The following is a 22399-nucleotide window of genomic DNA, read 5'->3' as shown; positions in this document are numbered from 1 at the left end:
AACAGGGTCTCCATGTGCAACTGTTGATGTGAGGCCCTAACATGGGGCCTTTTCTGAGGGGATGTCATTCATGTCGTAGACACTGTAATTACTAAAGACATTTTAAAAATTTATTATCTTTGTTGGCTCCAAAGATGGGCTTTTTATATATTAATTACAATAATTTTCTGACAAATATATTATTCCTATCCTGAGAATACACATATATGATTTAGTTTACTAAAGAGAAATGAGTTTGATAATCAAAAGATCTTGTTGACCTAACATCTAAAATCAACTGACCTTCTAAGTAAAGAACTGCTTCTCTAACTGATGAACTGATTGGGAAGTATCTTAAAATTAGAGTAGGTCTCTATTGAAATTAGCACACTGGCTAAGTTTGAGTTTTTGATATTATAGCTCTTATCATCTGCTTTTTATATTCTGTGCTAAATGGTGTGGCTGAATCCTCTCATTTAAATCCACAGGTAACTTCTCTGTATACATTTGCCATCATAATTCACAAATATTACATAGCCAAATTAGTTATTATAGAATATTACATTATGTTAATTATCAGGGTATTACATATTAAAATATGTTACATAAAATAGAATATTTTATAGTAATTTCTTATCTGTTATGGAAATTTCATTAGTATGGAAGTTAACTTACTAAAATGTAATGCTTTTTTATCTACATTCTCCCTTCAAAATACTGTAATTTATTCAGAATAGTAATTTAACAGACACATTGATGAAAACTTTCGTAGCTCTTCTGAAAAAATTAACTTTGTCAATATCAATCATCAATGGAGAACCTAAGTTCTCAAAATTACAATTTGTTGAAATTTTCTACAACACAAGACTGTCGAAATTTCTAGAGACCATTTCTATAGGCTAAGAAACAAGAAATTACAGCAAGTAAACATTGAACCTCTGATAAAGAATTTCATTTCCATGAAAGCAAGCCACATAACTATTATATAAGTTATGTCATCATGACTTTAAATTCCTTATTGTGACTTAAAATCTGAATGTTCAATTATTTTATATTCTATCTGTAACGGTTGTTATCGCAAAATAATAATATACACTCATTTAAAACTTTTACTTAAAGATCTCCATTTCCAGATGGGCCCAGGGATAGACTGTGGCCTCGCCAACCAGCCCTCAGTTGGACAAGTCCCAGCTTCCGACGCAACACTCATCTTTTGCCAGCGGTTTGCCCAGGCGCACGGGAAAGGAGCATGCTCTACATATGAAGACCGGCGCCACACACGGTTATTGAAAGTTCATTATCGGAAACAGGGGTCTTCTTTTAACCACAGCAAACAGACGTCCTTTTCACAAGAATCGTCTCGGACCGTTCAAATCCCCAAACGCTGCAACTACTTCGACCGATGGGTTGAAACAGGAGGAATAGAACAGGGCTTCCCTGGTGGCGCAGTGGTTAAAAATCCGCCTGCCAATGCAGGGGACACGGGTTCGAGCCCTGCTCCGGGAAGATCTCACATGCCGCGGAGCAACTAAGCCCGTGAGCCACAACTACTGAGCCTGCGCGTCTGGAGCCTGTGCTCCGCAACGGGAGAGGCCGTGACAGTGAGAGGCCCGCGCACCGCGATGAAGAGTGGACCCCACTCGCCACAACTGGAGAAAGCCCTCGCACAGAAACAAAGACACAGCCAAAAATAAATAAATTTATAAAAAAAAAAAAAAAAAAAGAGGAATAGAACAGAATAAAACAATGAAATGGCGATCAGAAAGGGGGTGCGGGGGAAGTTCCTAGGGGTCTGCGTGTCTCCAGACATTCCCCTTTCTCCACACAGCTTGGGTCCAACAGGTGCTGTGTTAAATCAGAGTCTGATCAAGATCAAGTTCTAGGTCAGCAGGGGAGCGGCAGGGGTGGGGCCTGGGGGGCTGACACACCCTAGTGAGACTGTCGCTGGGCCCTGGAGGCACAACAAAGGTAGCACGCAGCTGACGCGGGCGCCGCTCCGGCGGGGAGGGCGTACTGCACCCCGGCCCCCGGCGCGCACCTTCCTCCTCCCCACCCCCACCCTCGCGCGCGCCCCACTGCTGCTCGCAGTGTCACGGCCACCCCGTTACCAAGCAACGAGCTGCCCCGGCGGGAAGCAACCGAGCAGACTGCCTGGGAGAGGAGAAGGCGGTTGGAAAGGGAGCTTGAGCAGCAGAGATGAGCCCGGGTAAGAGCCGGGCCGGGGGCTGCCCTGGGAGGGGACGCCCTGGGAAGTGGACGCGTGGTGGGGAGCGCCGCCTCCCCCCGTCCCGGCTCCTTCCCCCGCGGGGCGGCTCCCGCCTGGAGTGCAGATCTAGACGAGCCGCACACCTCCGCCCGCCCCGGGAGGAAAGCACCGCCTGCGTCCCCGCGCCTGCCCTACTTCCAGCCTTGGAGCAGCCCGGCCCGCCGCCGCGGCGTGGCCCCAGCGCGCCCTCCGGTGGCCGCTCTGCGCGCCCGCGTCCCGAATCCCCACGCCTCGCCTCCTTTCTCCCAGCAGAACCAAAAGCCGCGTGCTGTTCTGTTACAGAAAAGCATCCCGAGGAAGAGGAGGAGGTTGACTGCGTTCTCCTTTCAGCACCCAAGATCCTAAATTCCTCTGAGGGGGTAAAGGAAAATGGTGGCAGTGAAACAGGTAAAACCTCCCAGGCCAAGGCTGCGATGGCAGGGATGTTTCTGCCTTTCACTATAGGCAACTAGTACGTTACCTAAATCCACTGGCCCAACTGGTGTGCTTCCGGTAGCTACTCGTAAGATTCTAGTAATAACTAACACGGGACATTTACTTTGTGCTGGATGTTGTTCTGAGCACTTAAATGTATCAACTCATTCAACCCTCAGAACAACCCTATGAAGTAGGTGCTACCATGCTCCTCATATTACAAGTGAGGAAACTGAGGCACAGAGAGGCTAACCAACTCCCCAAGGTCCGCAGGCAGCAACTGACAGAGCCAGAATTCAGCAGGGTAGCTCCAGGGTCCGGGCCTTAACCTCCGTGCTACACTGTACTGCTTCTCTGAATACCAAATAAGAATTGCTGATTTTTTGGACAGTCACTAAAAAGATACCTATTTTTTCCCAAAAGAAATAATTTTATAGTAAATATTTGTGGACTACAGGATACTGTATAGGGAGGATGTCTGAAATCATTAAAAAGCTGCAGTTTTCAAGTTCCACATAAGCCATGACTAAGATGTGTGGAGGATCTGAGCACACTGAAGCTGGAGTCTCGCTTCCTTGAGAGAAGCTGAAGGAGGGGCCTGGTGTTCGTGTGAGACTCCAGGGAAGGAGCAGAGCGCCGTGGGCGGAAGGCGGTATCTAAACTGAGGGGCCACGTTGGGATCCTACAGTTGCCCACAAGCCACGCGGGACACGTGGGCAATCCAGACGCAGAGGTGCTGCGACAAGTGGTGAGCCCGAGACCTGAGGTCAGGTTGGGGTTTGTCCACCTCCATAAACCGGGGACCTTCACAACGGCCTTGTCAAGGGCTCTAAAAAACGCTGGAGCAGCCACACCCGGCAGACAAAAGACACAAGACAACTGGATGCCCAGTGACCACGAGGATAAGCCACACCTCAGTAGAGGCCGCAGGGCAGTGCACTGACCTGCCCCTTCTCTGCTCTTCTGCGCCCCGCCCGCCTGCATGAGGCCAGGCAGGCATCCCTGTGCAACAGGAGGGGCGACAGGAAGCCCTGAGTGGGGCAGAAAGCCCTCACAGAGAGTTTAGACACGGAGACAGCTCCATATCGAGAGAGAGTGTTTAAAGTCAGAAGAGACTGAGGGAGCTTAATGTGGCAAGACCGTGTGTTCTCTAATGTGAGTGAGATGGAAAGCTCTGGAGAAAAAATGCCAGCGTTCACGGCAAATGAAGTTACATACAAAATAGCACCTATGCTTGTGCGAGAGTTACAGTCTCTCTTGCTAGAGCGTGGCGGGTATAAGGGCAGGGACTCAATCGGTGAGAGATATTCTAAGTTAGGCACCACCAAGGCTGGCAGGGACTTCCTGCTTACAGCTCAAGGCAAAACTAGGAGGTGTGACCTTGTGCCCTCCCCACTTTCTGTTCTCTTAGCTACACGTCATGGTCACCAAGTGATCCTCCATTTGCTGGGCACTGACCAACAGAACACTGACATGATTTACATAAATAATGCCGCATTACAAGCTCGTATATATTTCTCAGGTCTCTGATTTTAAAAGAAGAGGGAGTTAGTATATGGCGTGAAGTATATATATGGAGTGTCAGAGGTGGGTGGGGAGGGTGCAATTTTATTTCAAGTAGGATGGTAGGAGACCTCACTCAGCAGATGACATCTGAGCAAAGACCTGAAGGAGGTAAAGGAGTAGTCAGTGCAGATCTCCGGGGAAAGAACGTCCCAGGCAGAGAGAACAGCAGCTGCAAAGGTCCCCAGGTGGGAGGATGCCTGGCGCGTGGGGGGATCAGCTGGTGACGGGACCAGAATGAGCGAGGAGGAGGGTAGGAGAAGGGTTCAGGGAGGGTGCTGGGCTTGGTGAGTCCATGTAAGGATGTGGGGTTTTATTCTGAGCAAAATGGGAAGCACTGGAGAATCTGAGCAGTCATCCCTCCCTTCCCTCTCTATTAGAAATTTTAAATTTACCAGATCATCATCATATTGATAATACCCTTGCTGCTACAGTAAGAGAGTAAATTTTCCTTGAGCATTTACTGTGTGCCATGCACTGTGGAAGGCCTTACCTACAAACGAGACACTGATCCCTCACAGTGAGCATGTGGCAAAGCCAGGATTCAAGCTCAGGCAGCCTGGCTCCATAGCTCCCATAACAAAGCCTCGTGCAGATATGCACACTCCCCTGCTGTGTGCCTTACTATTCACCAGAGGATTTGCTCCCATCTTACGCACAATATCCTTTGTTCCCCTCACATGGGCAGGGATTTTGCAAATTTTGTTCACTGTAGGATCCCCAGCACCTTGGACAGTACTTGATACATAGCAGGTGCTTAAAAATAGTTGTTAGATGAATGAATGAAGGCTTGGGTAGAACAGCTCACAAGGCTTCAATAAAACAGTTACTTCTAGGAGTGAGTGTGAATTGTCACAGCAAAACTCAGTATTTGAACCTGAGAATTAAAAGGCGTTGACTACAGAGTGTCTAACATCCTATATAGAATCGTTACCACGTTGCATTTTTAAAACTCATTTGTTCTCCCTGCTCTGTTAGCTACAGGTATGCCCTTAAAACTTTCTCTATACATTGAATATGACATAATCTTCTGCAGGCTTCAGAATAAATTCCCTATATCTTTACCTTAACTACCTCAAAAGTCATCCTGCTGATAACTATCTTGTTTTTAAATTTTGACACTTAAATACGAAACAGCTAGAGAACTTAAGTTGAATATAATCTGAATAATATTTCTTGCACTCTGAATACAGTATAAGCTTCTTCAGGGCTGGCACCATATCCTCTTACTTAGTCTAAATACTTCCCAATATTGTACATTTAGTAAGGACTTAATAAATGGTGACCTGTGACTGTGTTCCCTCTCCTGTGCTTCACTGATAATTTCCCTTCCAGTTCTAGAATCACATAATCCTATGTGTTTCTTTAAGTACTGATGAATTTTAAAATTATATTCCCTTTGGGAATAAGTAGTAGCCAATGTCTCTGAAACTCATAAGAAAAAAAGTTATTTTCATAGCTTTTAAAAATAGATGAATCCAACCCTCTGCCTACTCTGTATCTTCACTGAATCATATGAACTTTGCTGGAGAAAAACACTCACTTCTGAGTCATACCATGGATCTCAATGCTATTTGGAAAAGTTACTTTATTTCCCCAGTAAATGCTTTTGCAAGCCCTGTCCAAGAACTATTCCACTCTTCTGGTTTCCTCAAATCTCCAACACCTCTCACCACTACTCCCAACGTGTAACATGACCTCAAACTATATGACAAAAATAGAAGCAATCAGGCCCAAACTCCCTGACCTTCAACCTTAAACTTTGCTAACCTACCGCCTGTGTTCCATATTCTCTGCTGTCCCCCACTTCAATGGAAGGACTGTCCCTGCTCAATCACAGGTCATTTCCTCCAGAAATTCCAGGTACTTGAGAATTCCAGGCACCTCTCCTGGAGTTCTCAAGTACTCAACTTTGGCCATCAGCCTTCCTCATTCTCCAGAATTCTTCTTCTCCTCCATTTCCACTATATGATTCCCACAGTAAGCAGGCAGATTAGACTCTCTCATGGTTAAAAAAAAAAATTCTTCTTAACCTTCACATCTCTTCCAAAAACCCCTACCCCCACCAGGCATCTTATCCCCTGCCACAGTAAAGCCAGAAAGCGTTGCCCACGAACCTTCACGTTCCATCTCCCCTCGAGCCACTTCATCTGGGGTTCTGAGCTGCTCACTGCACAGAAAGTGCCCCTGTCTAGGCCAGCAGCAGGGCCCATATTTCCCAAATACAGTACTCATAACCACTCCCCTGAGCCAGAGCCTGGACTATCCAGCTGCCTGTTGAGATCTCCACTTTGATGTCCAGCAGAAAACTTAACTTTAACAGACCTAAACGAGTTTCCCCTAAAATATGTTCCTCCCCTGCTCTTTTCCATTTCAGCAAATGGCATCATCATTCGTCCACCTGCTGCCACTAAAAACCTAGGAGTCACCTTTCCTTCCTCGACACTGGCCACATCTAATCCTCCAGCAATGCTTCATCTCAAAAACATATTTTGAATCCACCTATTTTTCTCCATTTCCCCCACTGCCTTGCTAGTCTGAGGTACCTTTGTCTCTCCCTTGGATTATTCCAATAGCCCTGCGACTGCTACCTTCTAATCCATCATCATGCAGGAGAGTGTCCTATAATGTTTTTAGTCAAATCAAATCATTCTCGTGACGGAAACCCCCCAGAGCTTCTCATTTCTCTTAAAATAAAAGCCAAACCCCTCAGGATGGCCTGCCAGCTTCTCTCTAACCTCACCCCCATCTCCCCCTGAACTCTTAGCACACCGTGCTCCCATCTGCTCAGGAAGCTGCATCCACATGGGCTTTCTTTCTCTTCCAAACACAGGTTAACACGGGCTCTGCTTCAGGACCGTGCGGTTTCCTCTGCGCTGAATCTCTTCCTACAGATGTCCACACGGCTGGCCCCTTCTACTTACGTACGAGTCTTGGCTGAAGCCACAAAATACCAGATAGGCCTTTTCCCACCACCCTCCCCACTGCTGTCCTCATCCCCCCTCACTGTCACAGTAGCCTATTTTCTTTGTGTTATTTATCACTATTTGGAAGTATCATGTTTATATCTTTGCTTTTTTTCCTGTTTGCTGTTTTCAGAAGGTAGGGATACTGAGAACAGGAGCTCCGGCTGATCTGTTCATTGCTGTGTCCATAGTAACTACAGTGGAGCACACCACGTCATAGACACTCAAAATCTGAATGTGGGATATTATTGAAGGAATGAACCACTTGAACATGAAACGATATTTAAGGCCAAATCGTGAACTTATCAAAATTATTCTAGACTTTCAGGTAGAGATTTTAGAGCCAAAGAAGATCCCAGACCTTCCTCCCCCACTACAAAAGGACATGAACAAAAAAAAACCTGCCGGAACACCAGCAAAAACTTCACCAGCGGGCTTCCCTGGCGGCGCAGTGGTTGAGCATCTGCCTGCTAATGCAGGGGACACGGGTTCGAGCCCTGGTCTGGGAGGATCCCACATGCCGTGGAGCGGCTGGGCCCGTGAGCCACAACTACTGAGCCTGCGCGTCTGGAGCCTGTGCTCTGCAACGGGAGAGGCCGCGATAGTGAGAGGCCCGCGCGCCGCAATGAAGAGTGGCCCCCGCTCGCCGCAACTAGAGGAAGCCCTCGCACAGAAACTAAGACCCAACACAGCCATAAATAAATAAATTAATTTAAAAACAAACAAACTTCACCAGCAGTACCTGGAGAAGGAAGGGGGTACCCCGTCAGGACATAAAATTGGAGAGTGGAGGCCAAAGATAAAAACAGATGATTCTGGCAAGGCTATCATCTATAGCCTGGCTCATAACTTCCTGTGACTTTCAGAGGCGATAAAGGAAGCCAGAATCCTGAAGACACTCATTAATGCCCCCCTGCTCAGCCCCCACACACAGTCCGTCCCTGCCCTGTGATGAAGCTGGGATTCAACTGGCCAAATGGCTCCAGGCTCTGAACCACAGCAGCTCTCTCAGTGATGAGGGCCACACCAGGACCGGGTGGAAGGAAGTATACTTTGCAACCAGATGCTATAACATCTGGCAGACTGCCATTCCAAAGGAGATGCGCTGACTTCTTTAAAAACCTTCCCTTACAGCAGAAATTGTCAGCCTGGGGCAAATTCTAACGCAACTCTCATTTCAGTCAGGACATGGTTTTTAATTTTTTTTAATAAAAATTTACAAAGCAAGTAGCTTAATATTTGGGGAAAAAGAGGAATGTATGTCAGGAAATTTGCAAACGTTATATAGTCTCTCCCCTATTGCAGATCTAAAATCTGTTTTCTAGGAAGGAACGCACGGACCCTTATAGCACTTTGCTTAAGAGCACAACAAAAATTATGTTCTATTACCGCAAATTGCTTTCCATGTTAAGGAAGAAAAATATCACATGGCTGTTGCACAGGTACTGAGACCTATAAAGGACTTTGCCAAGGGTCTCCCTTAACATAAGAATGGTTAATTTTTTTACCAAAAAATATAGTTTATATCCCAGAAACAAAGTTATCTGAGTTCCTGAGAGTTCTCATTTTGGTGTTACAAGTTAAGGGTTTATTACAAAAGTAAAACCACTATTACCACCTTAAGTAGGTGCAGTACTGTAAGTCAGATGAGAATTATCTCTTAAATTCACCATGCAGCTAGCTTCGGGTTTTTCTTAATGGGAACATCAATCGTCTCATTATCTCTTTGCCTCACCATCCAGGAAAGCTAGGAGACTGCTTTCCATTAACATTGTTTAAAAATAACACTTAAGGGCTTCCCTGGTGGCGCAGTGGTTGAGAGTCCGCCTGCCGATGCAGGAGACACGGGTTCGTGCCCTGGTCCGGGAAGATCCCACATGCCGCGGAGCAACTAAGCCCGTGAGCCATGGCCGCTGAGCCTGTGCGTCCGGAGCCTGTGCTCCGCAACGGGAGAGGCCACAACAGTGAGAGGCCCGCATACCGCAAAAAAAAAAAAAAAAAAAAAAAATAACACTTAAGAATTAAATCATGTAGTTTTTCAATTTTACTTTTTAGAATACAGCTGCATAACAGAATCAGAAAATCAAATCCAACCACAATCAGCACTGAAAGTGAGTATATTTCATTTTATTTTCTCAGAAAAATCTGTGTAAAGTCTGATCTTTCGCAGAATACTTCCTAAATATATACGGGTTTTCCACAAAAGTCTTCATCAAAATGCACTGGAGAGAGAGCAAGAATGATGGAGAATGTGTCACCTGACCCTCACAGGATCCTTGTAACAGGCAACTTTGGGGGATTTTTTTTTTTAATTGTAACAAAATGTGTGTTCACCTAAAAATGTTCAATTTCATACCTTGTGTAATTTTGTTATAGGCCCTTCAGCATCAGCTGGAATCATTTCAGGCTCTCCGAATACAGACTCTGCAGAATGTTAGCCTGGTATGTTTCTTCTAATTTACATAGAAAATATCCAAACATAGAATACCATCACACACTTGGAAGCTGATGATCACTAGCCAACCGATTCGTTGATACTGAATGTAATAAGGCCACAACCTATTCTAGACACAAAATTGGCAGGAAACTACATTCTGTTATACTTGCATTTGCATGTGAGCCAAAAGAAATAACACTCACTGATTTTTTTTTTAAACATATGTTTAAAGTGCTACCTATATATAGTCTACAAATAGGGACTCTCATTATAAGTGATATAAAATCGAAGTCAAACTGACTAGGGGAAAAGTGTGCTTTATTAGCTCTAGTAATGCAAACCCTATAGGAACAGTTCACTTGGGGATGGCTTCACCCCTATGATCAGGACTCACGTCATCAGGGAACCCGCCTCACTCCCTATCCTGGTTCTGCTTTTGACAGTAACGTGTTCTCAGACTCCATGGGGTAGCAAAAGGGTTGCTAGAAGTTCCGGCCCTTATCCTTCCAGATTCCAGTTGGACAGAGACGAGACCATGCTTTTCTCTCTTAACAGCGTGTACTGAGCTCTTGGCCTGACTCTGACAGCCCCACAATGCAGTGCCTGAAGCAATCACTGTTCAGAGGGGGGCACCGCTCTGGCTGGTTAGCTCTGGGTCACATGCCCCCCACCCTTTGGAGGTTGAGGAGGGATCTGTATCACCAAAGGCACATGGACTTTATCCAGAAGTAAGGGGTAGGGTTAACAGAAGGATAGGGCATGGATCCTGGGGGTACATGACACGACGCACGGTCGCTAAAGACCCAATATAAACTTCATCCTGATATTCTTGAGGCAGCCGCAGGGAAATGGGAAGAGAAGCTAAAATCCTCCCGAGGCTGACAGAATAGATTCCATTCTGATGACAGAGATCAAAGACCTCTGACTTATTCAACAATGTAAAAATCAAACATCTAAAATTATTTTAATCCATAAGATTTTATTGTTTTCCTAAATTAAGTCTTTCTGATTGTATAATCATGTAGTAAAGACATATGTTTCTTAAAGATTCCTTCAATGACAGATTACAATAAATTTAATTTTTATTTTATATGATGGAAAAGAATATGCATAGGAAATTTAAAGGTATCTTTCAATTATAATATCTATTATCCTTGTACATTCATAACTTTATAAATGTGAAATCAAAGTCTGACATTCTTAATTTCTCTTTTAAAGGTGCAGTCTGAAATCAGTGAAATATTGAACAAAAGTATTGGTGAAGTAGAAAACCCACAGTTTAGCTCAGAAAAAAATCAAGTATTCAGCACACGCAATGAAAAAGCTTTGGTATGTGTTTCAGTACAAAATCATTCCTATGTTTAGGTACTTCAGAAATGTTACTACAACCAGTTTACCCTCACCTTTACATTCTCCCCTTCTTCACAGGGCGACTGGATTGCCAAAGATGAAAATAAGGAAACTCCTGTCCTGAAAACCCTAAAAGATGTGCGTTTACCTCTGTACTTCTGCAATTTTCTTGTTTCTCTTAGGAGAGCGTGTGAGGAGCATTTGACTTAGTCCATATACCTAAAGATTCCCAAGTAAACTGAAATACACTGCAGTTTTTCTGTCCACTTTGAGTTTTTCTACTTCTAGGACTGACTTACACCTAGAGTGAGTTCTCTAAAACAGGGCCAAACTAGAGTCACTGTGTCTATACTTATTACAACTTCACACTTTCTCTGTGAAGAGTCACAGCCCTAGATGCACTTGAAATTAGGAAGACAAGCTAAAGTTGACAAATAGCCCAGAAGTAGAAATTTTCATTTTCCTTAAACTTCCCTTTGAACAATTGCTTCTCTCTTCCCCACCTATCTATGATGGTCTCTTGAGAAATGCTGAATTTGTATTTCTGGAATTGAGGAGTTGGCCCTTCTATCTCACCCCCTAAGGAAATAAGTGCAATTTCTAAGCAAATTGTGAAGACCAGAGTTACAGATCTCAAAATAACGGTAGATTTTCTGGAGAAAATGAATCATACTTAGCAGCCTCTTTGCTGCAGAAATGGATAAAATGTTCATTCCGGTTGTAATATAAACAATTCCTCCACACAATATTATCTTAATTTGTTGGTCATGTAGCAAATGATAGTACATTTATAGTGTGATTTTTATTGTTACTAGCCTACAGAGAATCAAGAAGAAACCCTTTCTATGGAGAAAATTCAGCATTTTGAGGATCCTGGGGCTCTTCATTCAGTAGAAGAAATATTCAGTAGTGACAGTGTTAACAGTCTCTCTCAAGATATAAATATCTCATGCCAGATACATTTCAAGGACATATTAACTTTGACAGATAATTCAGCTTCAGAAAATTCTGACTTGAAGAATTATAATAACCTTTATAATTTCCTACCTAATGTACCTCAAAACGGGATATCTCAAGCTGATATGGTAACTGTGGACAAGTCCAGAATTACTGTGCCTTTTCTCAAGCATGGATTTTGTGAAAATTTAGATGATATTTGCCATTCTATCAAACAAATGAAGGAAGAGCTTCAAAAGTCACATGACAGGGAACTGGCACTTACAAACAAACTGCGAACTTTACAAGGTGTTCCAAGGAATGGTAACTATGACCTGCCCCCCACTCACAAGGAAAAAATTAACTTTATTAAGGAAGAAAATATTGAAAGTAACTTAAACGAAGATATAAAATCAAAGAGAATTTTGGAATTAGAGGCACTAGTAAACAAATTACTCCCATGTAGGGAAACAGTGTCAAAATTCCATGTGAATTTTTGTAGGAAATGTAAAAAACTATCTAAAAGTGAAATACACAGGGGGGAAAAGAATGAAAAAAATAATAAAGAAATTCCTATCACTGACAAGAATATTGCAGATTTAAAACTCCATTCCAGAGTTCCAGGACATACACTGGCATTCTTTGACCCAACAAAATATGCAATGAAAGACAAAGAAAGACAACCATTTGCAGTAAAACAAGGATCAATAATATTTGAAAATGAGAAGACATCCAAAGTCAATTCTGTTACTGAGCAGTGTGTAGCAAAATTTCATTACTTACAGAATTACCTGAAAGAATCTATGCAGATACAGAAAAAAGTAATGAAACTAGAGAATGAAAACCTAACCCTTAAAACGAAAATTAAACCTCTTTTCTTTACCACACAATCTCTGATACAGAAAATTGAAATGTATGAAAAACAACTTAAGACATTGGTTGAAGAAAAGAACACTATTCAGTCCAAGTTAATTAAAACAGAAGAAGATGGCAAAGAATGTCTTAAAGAATTGAAAGAAATGATTAGTAACTATAATGTTCTCCAAGGACAAAATAAAACCCTACAGGAAAAAAATAGTCAACTTTCTTTGGAGAAGCAACAAATGATAGAAACATTAGAACAACTGAAAAGTAAGGAACACAAAACTCAAAGTGACATGGCCATCGTCAATAATGAAAATAAACTACTGATCACAGAAATGGAATCAATGAAAACAAATATTCTACTGATACAAGAGGAAAAAGAAACGTTAGAGAAAAAAACATACCAGCTTCTAAAGGAAAAAGGCTCACTTGAAAATGAACGAAAAGAAAACCAGCTAGAGATAATGCAGCTAAAAGAGAAAGAAAGATTGGCAAAAGCTGAACAACAGACACTTCTTCAAATAATAGAAACAGTTAAAAATGAAAAGCTTAATCTTGAAACAACCTTACAAGAATCTACTGCTGCAAGAGAAATGATGGAAAGAGAAATTGAGGATATTCAAACATACCAATCTACCGCCAAAGAGAATTTTCTGCAAGAAATAAAAAATGCAAAATCAGAAGCAAGTATTTATAAGAATAGTTTGTCAGAAATGGGCAACGAATGTGAAATGTTATCAAAAATGTTAATGGAAATTAAAACTGATAATCAGATTCTAAAAGAAGAACTAAAAAACCATAGTCAAGAAAGTATAACATTTGAAAACAGCATCAGTAGACTTGAGGAAGACAAAATACTTTTAGAAAACTATGTAAGAAGTATAGAGAATGAAAGGGATACCTTGGAATTTGAGATGCGGAATCTTCAAAGAGCATATTTAAATCTAAGTGAAAAAATCTATAATCATCATATTGACCTATCAAAAATAGGTTACATTTCAAGAAGAGAGAAATTCCATTTTGACATCTATGATATTTATGAAGACACCTCTAGTCCTAGGAGTAGGCCTTTAGCCCCTGATTTGAAAGGTATGTATATCGTGGTGGATTAGTAGAAATATGTTTAAGATTCTTTTAGCCTATCGGACATTAGCCAGAGGACAGTAATAAGTAGGTGAGTACAATTCAGTTTTGTAAGATTTGTATCCAATTTGTTATATAGTGGAATTATTTAGAGATTTTGCTCTTTTGATAAAATTCATGTTATTTTATTATACTACTTCTATACATTGTATATGACCAAAGCAACTTTGGCAGCAAACAGGGATTTTTTAAAATTATTATTTTTCTGCAATACTCTTAGAAGTCCAACCTTTTAAAAAATTCTTCTTTTTTTCCAGCAATTCCAAGTAAAACGTATCAATTGCTTCCATCCAAGCCATGTAAATAAATTTCTAAAATCAATGTTTCAAAATCCTTTGTCCAAGTACTTTTTTTTTTTTTTTTTTTTTTTTTTTTTGCGGTACGCGGGCCTCTCACTGCTGTGGCCTCTCCCGTTGCGGAGCACAGGCTCCAGACGCGCAGGCTCAACGGCCACGGCTCAAGGGCCCAGCCGCTCCGCAGCATGTGGGATCTTCCCGGACCGGGGCACAAACCCGTGTCCCCTGCATCGGCAGGCGGACTCTCAACCACTGCGCCACCAGGGAAGCCCTGTCCAAGTACTTTTTTCAACAAAAAAATTTTTAGTTCACTTTTACATGTGATTACAATTACCTTATAATTGATTAGACTAGTTTTTTTTTAAATTCGAAATTGGAATTAGGTATATATTTTTATGTTGTCAAGAACTGTAAACATTCTGAGACTTTATCCAACTTGTAAGCTAATATGTTAGCCTGACAGTTTCATGGGTTCTAGCGGAAGACATGAGACTCCTGGGTCAGAGATAAAGGACAGTTTGTTGCTCACAGCAATAGCAGAAGCCAGAGTAACAGCACTTTCGCATGGGTTCTCCAAGCCCCAGTTCCTACACGCAACATGAAAAGGGTCACACAGTGGTTGCATTACAAGAGAAAACTCTGAGCTTAGGGAACCATTACTTTTCTGAGTGGAGTAAGCATGCCTGCCCTTTGCTCTAGATGGAAACATTACCTTCATTATACAGGACAGTTAGAATACCTGCCCTTGCTCCAGCAGAGACACTATCTCTAGCTTCCAAGACTGCTTGGAAACTTACTGAATTTTGTCAAATGCTTTTTCTGCATTTTGTTGAGGTGATCCTGTGTTTTCCCCCTTTAATCTGTAAATATAGTGACTACATTGATTAATTTTGAAACATTACACCAACCTTGAGTTGCTGAGATAAACTTCATCAGATATCATGTATTATCCTTTTAACATACTTCTGGATTCAATTTGACAATATTTTGTTAAAGATTTCTGCTTCTATGTTCAAGATATTGGTATCTATATTATTTTCTTTTTATGTCTTTATCTGATTTTGGTGTCAGGAAAATCGTGGCCTCATAAAATATAAGGTCAGGTTTTCCAATAGGAGAGTGTTCCCTCCTCCTCTATTTTCTGAAAGGATTAGTGTAGAATTGGTATTATTGATATTATTCCTTTCTAAATACATAATATAATTCACCAGAGAGCCTAGAGTTTTCTAAATAGAAAGGTTTTACACTGCAAAATCAACCCCATTAATAGACATAGAACTATTCAGATTTTCTATTTCTTCTTGAATCAGGTTTGATCATTTGTTGTTCTGAAGAATTTGTACATTTTACATAAGTTCTCAAGTGTATTGGCATAAAGTTGTTTATAATATTCCTTATTATCTTTTTAATGTCTAGAGGACCTGTGATGTCCCATCTTTCAATTCTGACATTGATAATTTGGGGTTCTTGTGATTCTTTGGGCAACTTGTGGATTTATAATTTTCATCACACTTGGAAATTTTCAACCATAATTTCTTTAAATCTTTTTCTCTCTGCTCCTTTCTGAGATGCAATAACACATATGTTAGACTGTTTGAAATTGTCCTAGAGCTCACTGGTATTATTTTCATTTGCTTTTCAGTCTTTTTTCCATGTTTCACTTTGGATACTTTCTATTACTATATCTTCAAGTTCACTAGTTTTTTCTTTTGCCATGCCTAATTTTCACTATTCCCACTTAAGTTTTTCATTTCAGTTATCTTATTTTTTATCTCTAGATTTTCCATTTGGTTCTTGTTTATAACTTTCATTTTTCTTTCCAATATGTTCATATTTTCCTTTAAATACATTAACATGGTTCAAGTAGCTATTTTAATGTCTTTATTTGCTAATTCCATCTTCTCTACTGTTTGGGGGTTTATTTCTATGGACTGATTTTTCTCCCAGTTATGGGTCATATTTTCTGGCTTCCTGGCATATCTAGTATGCCAAAAATCCATCTGGAACATGGATTTTTGTGAATTTTACATTGTTGATTGTCCAAATGTTGTTGTTTCCTTTACAGATTGTTGGAATTGGTTGCGTTAGGCATTACATTACTTCCGCTTCAATTTGATGCTTTCGAGACTTGTTTTTTAAACTTTTATTAGGATGGGTGTAGAGTAAGTAGCCTCTAGTCTACTCTAGATCCTCTGGAACCACCACTGAATGCAGAGAGGTGAGACTGTCCCAGCCTTGAATGGTTCCTGGCCTTCTGTGAGCTGTGGGAACTATGACAGGTCCACGTTGTTCTTTGTCCTGCCTCATGGAATTTAACCTTATGCATGCCTGTCTTAGATGTCAGCAGGGTTAAGGGGATTCCTATGCGGATTTCTGAACTCTTTTCCTGTGTAGATCTTTCCTCTCTAGAACTCAACCCCACAAATTCAAGCCACTTTAGATTCCCTGGGTTCCAATTTCTGTCTCAACTCAGCAAGGCTACCATACTTTGAGATTCCAAGTCCTCCATCCTCTCCAGTCCAAAAGTGCCTCCAGACAAAAAGCAATTGCAGGGCTCACCTCAACTGTTTCCTTTTCCTCACGGATCACAATCCTGCACTGTCTGTGTCCAGTATCTAAAAAGAGTTGTTATGTATGTTTTGTACAGTTTTTATTTGCCTAAAGAAGAAGCATAAATCTGGTTCCTGATACTCTATCTTGGCTAGAAGCCATTTCTGGGTAGTCAAGTTTGGGAAGTTTGGAAAATCAAGTCCTATGGACAGAACACAGTGTTGACTCTTCTAGGTAGCTGGTATATGTAGGTATGTTTTCCACCAGATCTCCCCCAACTATAAAGAAGATGCCTGTAACTATGAGTATGTGTGTACAGGGCTATTGACCAGAATAGAACCAGAATTATTCTTATTGGAGAAATAATGCCAGAACAAGAACCTTACTCTTGCAGTCCCAATTCTCCTTAGGTAGCTCTTCAGAATGTTCGGAGGCAAGATGCTTAGTTTTTCATCTGGGGGTAAAATTCTGGGTTGCCTGAACTGGGAAAGCACTGAGGATGGGAAGGAGGTAGGAGGAAAAAAAGAAACTGACTGAAAAAGTCTTTCCTAAACACACTTTTAATTAAACATTTTTGGCTCTATTCTTAACGTTTTTTTGTCTATAGAATTTTTTTGAAACTCCTTATTCTCTGATAATACCCTAATGAGTCATTTTTCTGGACTCATTATTTTACTATTGTGTTATTAGGGTCAGAGGAGAGCCAGCAAATAAGTGTGTTCTGCCAGTTTTAATTGGAAGCCCCTAATACATTAGTGTTTTTGATTATAGTATAAATAGCTTTTTAGTATATTTTGGCTTAGAACAAACATCCTCTTTCAAATTTTCATGACATATTTTCATGTTTTGCCTTCAAAATAAAATTTAAAATTAGCTAGTCATTTTATTGTTTTTATTCTGTAGGAATTTTTATTAAATTGCATTAAATTTATTGATATATTAAAGATAAACAGCAAGTTTACAATATTTAGTATCCCTGGAACATGGTCTATTGCTCCAGCCTCCTTCATTTTAATCCTAAGTTTCCATAGTTTTTTTCCTATTGTAAATAGAATAGTTTTCACATTTCCTAATGGACATATGGAAAAAACTATCTTTTTTGCAGGTCATTATATACATCTGTTTATTGTACAATTTTATTAGTTCAAATATTTTTCAATAGATTCTTTTTACATTGTAGGTAAATAACTATATATCACCTGCAAGCAATACTATTGTATTTTTCTAATATTTATTTCCTCTAGGGATTTTTTCTTGTCTTCCTGCATTAATATATTTATATTAATATATTTTCCAGGGCAGTGTTTGTCTTGTTTATGGCTCAAGCTTAGTGTCTGTTATGATTGTGATAGATATCCTTTAGAAGGTAAGGAAGGTTCTTCCTAATTGTCACATCCTAAGAGGTTTTAAGTGGAAAGAGTATTTAATTTTATCAAATGGCTTTTTAGCATCTATTAGGGGAACATGTAATTTTTTCATTTTAATATATTAAAGAACTTTATTATAATAACAGATTCACTCATGTCAAGCTATTTTAGCAGTCACAGAATAATAAATCATTTTATGTTCATTTATAATGTGGATTCCATTGGCTTGTATTTGATTTAGGATTTTTTTTTAATGAGTTAGAAATATTATTTTCCTATTTATGTTATCCTTGTCCAGTGATGCTATCCTCATAAAATCAAAACTCTTTCATATTTTTCTATGATCAAAACAATTTAAATAACAAAAGATTTCTATGTTTTGAAGATTTGATAGGATTTAGCTCCTTAATAATCTAGACACAGTACCTTTTGGCTACTAAGTTTCACTATTATTTCCATTTTTTCTACCCTTATTGGTCCATTCATGTTTTCAGTTCTTGTTGAATTACTTCTGGTAACATTTCATTTTCAAATGTATTTGACATGGAATTGTACAAGTTTTAACTGTTGCTACATCTGTGGTTAAATCTATTCCTTACTCAGAGTATAGTTTGTATTCCCTCTCACCTCTCTTTTTTATCCAGGTGGGCTTTTCAAAAAACCAATTTTAAGTTTTTCAGATCTACTTTTCAACTGGTTGTTTTTCTCTCTCTTTGAATTATTTGATTTGCTTTTCAATCTTTTTCAAATATTAACATCAGCATGTAAGCCTGTAAATTTTCTGTCTGATTAATTCTTTAGCTTTGGTGTTTTTTCTTTTTTAAAAAACATCTTTATTGAAGTATAATTGCTTTACAATGGTGTGTTAGTTTTCTGCTTTATAACAAAGTGACTCAGTTATACATATACATATATCCCCATATCTCTTCCCTCTTGCGTCTCCCTCCCTCCCACCCTCCCTATCCCACCCCTCTAGGTGGTCACAAACCACCTAGCTGATCTCCCTGTGCTATGTGGCTGCTTCCCATTAGCTATCTATTTTACGTTTGGTAGTGTATATATGTCCATGCCACTCTCTCACTTTGTCCCAGCTTAGACTTCCCCCTCCCCATATCCTCAAGTCCATTCTCTAGTAGGTCTGTGTCTTTATTCCCGTCTTGCTCCTAGGTTCTTCATGACCATTTTTTTTTTTTTAGATTCCATATAGATGTGTTAGCATACGGTATTTGTTTTTCTCTTTCTGACTTACTTCACTCTGTATGACAGACTCTAGGTCCATCCACCTCACTACAAATAACTCAGTTTCGTTTCTTTTTATGGCTGAGTAATATTCCATTGTATATATGTGCCACATCTTTATCCATTCATCCGATGATGGACACTTAGGTTGCTTCCATGTCCTGGCTATTGTAAATAGAGCTGCAATGAACACTTTGGTATGTGACACTTTTTGAATTATGGTTTTCTCAGGGTATATGCCCGGTAGTGGGATTGCTGGGTCGTATGGTAGTTCTATTTTTAGTTTTTTAAGGAACCTCCATACTGTTCTCCATAGTGGCTGTATCAGCTTACATTCCCACCAACAGTGTAAGAGGGTTCCCTTTTCTCCACACCCTCTCCAGCACTTATTGTTTGGAGATATTTTGGTGATGGCCATTCTGACCGGTGTGAGATGATATCTCATTGTAGTTTTGATTTGCATTTCTCTAATGATTAATGATGTTGAGCATTCTTTCATGTGTTTGTTGGCAATCTGTATATCTTCTTTGGAAAAATGTCTATTTAGGTCTTCTGCCCATTTTTGGATTGGGTTGTTTGTTTTTTTGATATTGAGCCACATGAGCTGCTTATAAATTTTGGAGATGAATCCTTTGTCAGTTGCTTCATTTGCAAATATTTTCTCCCATTCTGAGGGTTGTCTTCTCGTCTTGTTTATGTAGCTTTGGTTTTTTATTGTGTATTGATCTCAGTTTTGAGTAATAATTGGGAAGTTAGCAAGACAATGAAAGGCATAGGGTATTCCAGGAAAGCAAAAGCATGTGAGCCATCATAATAGCTCAGGACAACATGTCACTTTCAAGGAATTACAAATAATTCAAGGTGAAGGGGAAAGATGATTAAATATGACCACCATAGTATATTCACTCATTCAGTCAACAAATATTGACTGAGTGCCTACAAAAAGTGTCAAGCGCTATGCTAGGTGCTAATAACCATAAACAAAATAGATATGGTTTTACAGTACTTATAATATCACAGAAGATACAGGCTAATAAATATTATAAATGTGAAGTGAGAAGGTGTTATTTGAATACTTAACAAGGGGACCTAACCTCATCTCAAAGATCAGGAAGGCCTTACTTAAGGAAGAAACATTTTTAGAAGAGATCTGAAAGTCTACAAATTGGAGTTAGTAAGGTAAGAAGATGATGGATGGTGGAAAAAGTTCCAAGCTATAGAAAGTGGGTAAGTCCCTCCCAGGCAAGGGACAGTGTGTCTGTCATTATAAAAAGTGAAATAAATCTACCCTAGGTAGAATGAAAAGAGCAAAGAAGAGTAACAAGAAATAAAGGAAAAGAAATGAGTCAAGTCTCGAAGAGCCTTTTAACCCTGATATAGATTTTGCCTTAATCTTAAGGATAACGGGAATTCACTAAAGGGTTTTTAACTTAGTGAAGTAGTGGATTGGATGGTAAAGGGAGATGATTTCTGAATAATTTCAAGATTTGTTTTAAGTTACATGATATTTGGAAGCACAATTTACCGAGAGAGGGAACAATTAATGAGGAGCTAATTTAAGAGGTAAAAATGATAGATTCCATTTTGGAAGCATTACCTTTGAGCTCTCTAGGAGATCATTTTAAAAAGAGAAAAGATGTCTTGTAGGGAGTTATAAATAGAACTCTGATTCAGGATAATGTTGTAAGCTGGAGATATGGTTTAAAGCTTAATTAAATTGCTCCAATTTACCCAGCTACTCATAGGTTGAGCCTGGCTTATTATTAATACACAGTCCACAATATTAACATACAAAAGGAGCAAGCAATCTCTGAAGAAGAAGGGTAAGTTCCAAAACTACACTATGCTCTGCTTAACATTCCCTCCAGTCCCTGTTGGAGCTTCTTATTGATCTATGTCTCTCTCAAAGTTAAGCATTTCTTCCATGATCAGGTTAACATCCTTAATCTTTGTTTCAACTTTGAGCCTTAAATAGGTATGGTTGGATGGTTCATAACAGAGATTAACAACTACTAAGCAAGCACATTATTGCTTCCATTATTCTCTGATGGGGGATGCAGAAAACCACTCAAGTCATACAGGCATCCTAATGGGCAGTAGGTAACTAGATGCCTGAGTTGTCAAGAGACAGGACACCAGTGTCCATTAAGGTTAACTCTTCACATCTGACTCTGGGGAAAAAGGTTGTTTCACAGGAAACCACCTAATGTTGTATTGTATTGTTATATTTTCAAAACTAAAAGGAGAGAGAGAGACACTAGTTGTAAGAAAACAATGGACATCGTAAATAGTTTGTGCCCCTCAAATCAAATTTGTATGTGTGTGTTCCTCTATTTTCTGATCATTTCAAAAATCTTAACTGTTCTATAGGCTTCACTATTCCTATTACTGGTTTCTCTATTTGACACAATATATTTATGTAAACTCTAGATAAGCTCTGTCAACTGTCACACTGCTTCTTACACCCTTCAGGAGGCATTAGATGAGTATTCACATCTATGAATTAATTATATGAAGTGTGCATTGTTATGAGAGGCACATTAATAAAATAAATAGCTAACAAAAGGCAGAGGTGAAAATGAGCAATTATTTAGATTTTAATAAAATCTGAATATATAAACCTCTTCCTCAAAATAATGCATATACTTATAAGGCTTGTTTGGTAACATTTATCAATATGCAACTAAATGAGTTTTTATTCAGTTTTGTCCACCTGGCAAAACCTTTGCTATTCTGAAGACAAATGTATTCCCCTTTGAGTCTCATTATACCCCTGACAATGTCTTCAAGATCTTCATTCCACACTGTCCTTTGGATAGGAAACAAAATTTTTAAGTATTTTAGAAAACTTTTAAAGTCTTTTTAAAAAATCTTTTAAAGAATATTTTTTAGAAGAAAGTAAACAGTTATGAGGCATGGAAATAAAAATAGATTTTTGACAACATAAAAAATTCTCTGTACCATCTGCAATCCCTTTAAAAGCCAGACGTGGATCTGGATTGACATGGTTTCCCCCCACTGAAAAAAAA

At 39.8% G+C, this 22399-nt stretch overlaps 1 protein-coding gene across 3 annotated transcripts; it reads left to right on the top strand.

Annotated features, from left to right (window-relative positions):
- The first annotated feature begins 1938 nt into the window (after positions 1 to 1938).
- CCDC110 (coiled-coil domain containing 110) lies at positions 1939 to 14245 on the top strand. Of its 3 annotated transcripts, none has more exons than XM_067022300.1 (7): positions 1939 to 2185; positions 2498 to 2632; positions 9244 to 9299; positions 9565 to 9630; positions 10844 to 10954; positions 11054 to 11113; positions 11791 to 14002. In XM_067022300.1, exons 1-7 carry the CDS (start codon positions 2176 to 2178, stop codon positions 13885 to 13887), a joined length of 2535 nt encoding a protein of 844 aa, XP_066878401.1. In that variant the 5' UTR covers positions 1939 to 2175; the 3' UTR covers positions 13888 to 14002. The 3 variants fall into 3 exon arrangements, with proteins under 3 accessions (XP_066878401.1, XP_058905329.1, XP_066878400.1); XM_059049346.2 differs by having other exon boundaries at positions 2079 to 2185; positions 2528 to 2632; positions 11791 to 14245; XM_067022299.1 differs by having other exon boundaries at positions 2079 to 2185; positions 2495 to 2632.
- The last annotated feature ends 8154 nt before the right edge of the window (positions 14246 to 22399 follow it).

This window comes from Kogia breviceps, chromosome 20, assembly GCF_026419965.1.
Source record: "Kogia breviceps isolate mKogBre1 chromosome 20, mKogBre1 haplotype 1, whole genome shotgun sequence".
Classification (NCBI taxonomy): Eukaryota; Metazoa; Chordata; class Mammalia; order Artiodactyla; family Physeteridae; genus Kogia; species Kogia breviceps.
The sequence above is the reverse complement of the archived record's forward strand: the minus strand, read 5'-3'. Positions and strand labels throughout refer to the sequence as shown.

What these genes read in the sequence shown, in the direction of transcription:
- CCDC110 (XM_067022299.1), top strand. An exon ending in AACCACAATCAGCACTGAAA is followed by an intron (nt 9,300 to 9,564) that starts GTGAGTATATTT and finishes ATTTTGTTATAG; the next exon opens with GCCCTTCAGCATCAGCTGGA. An exon ending in CACGCAATGAAAAAGCTTTG is followed by an intron (nt 10,955 to 11,053) that starts GTATGTGTTTCA and finishes CCTTCTTCACAG; the next exon opens with GGCGACTGGATTGCCAAAGA.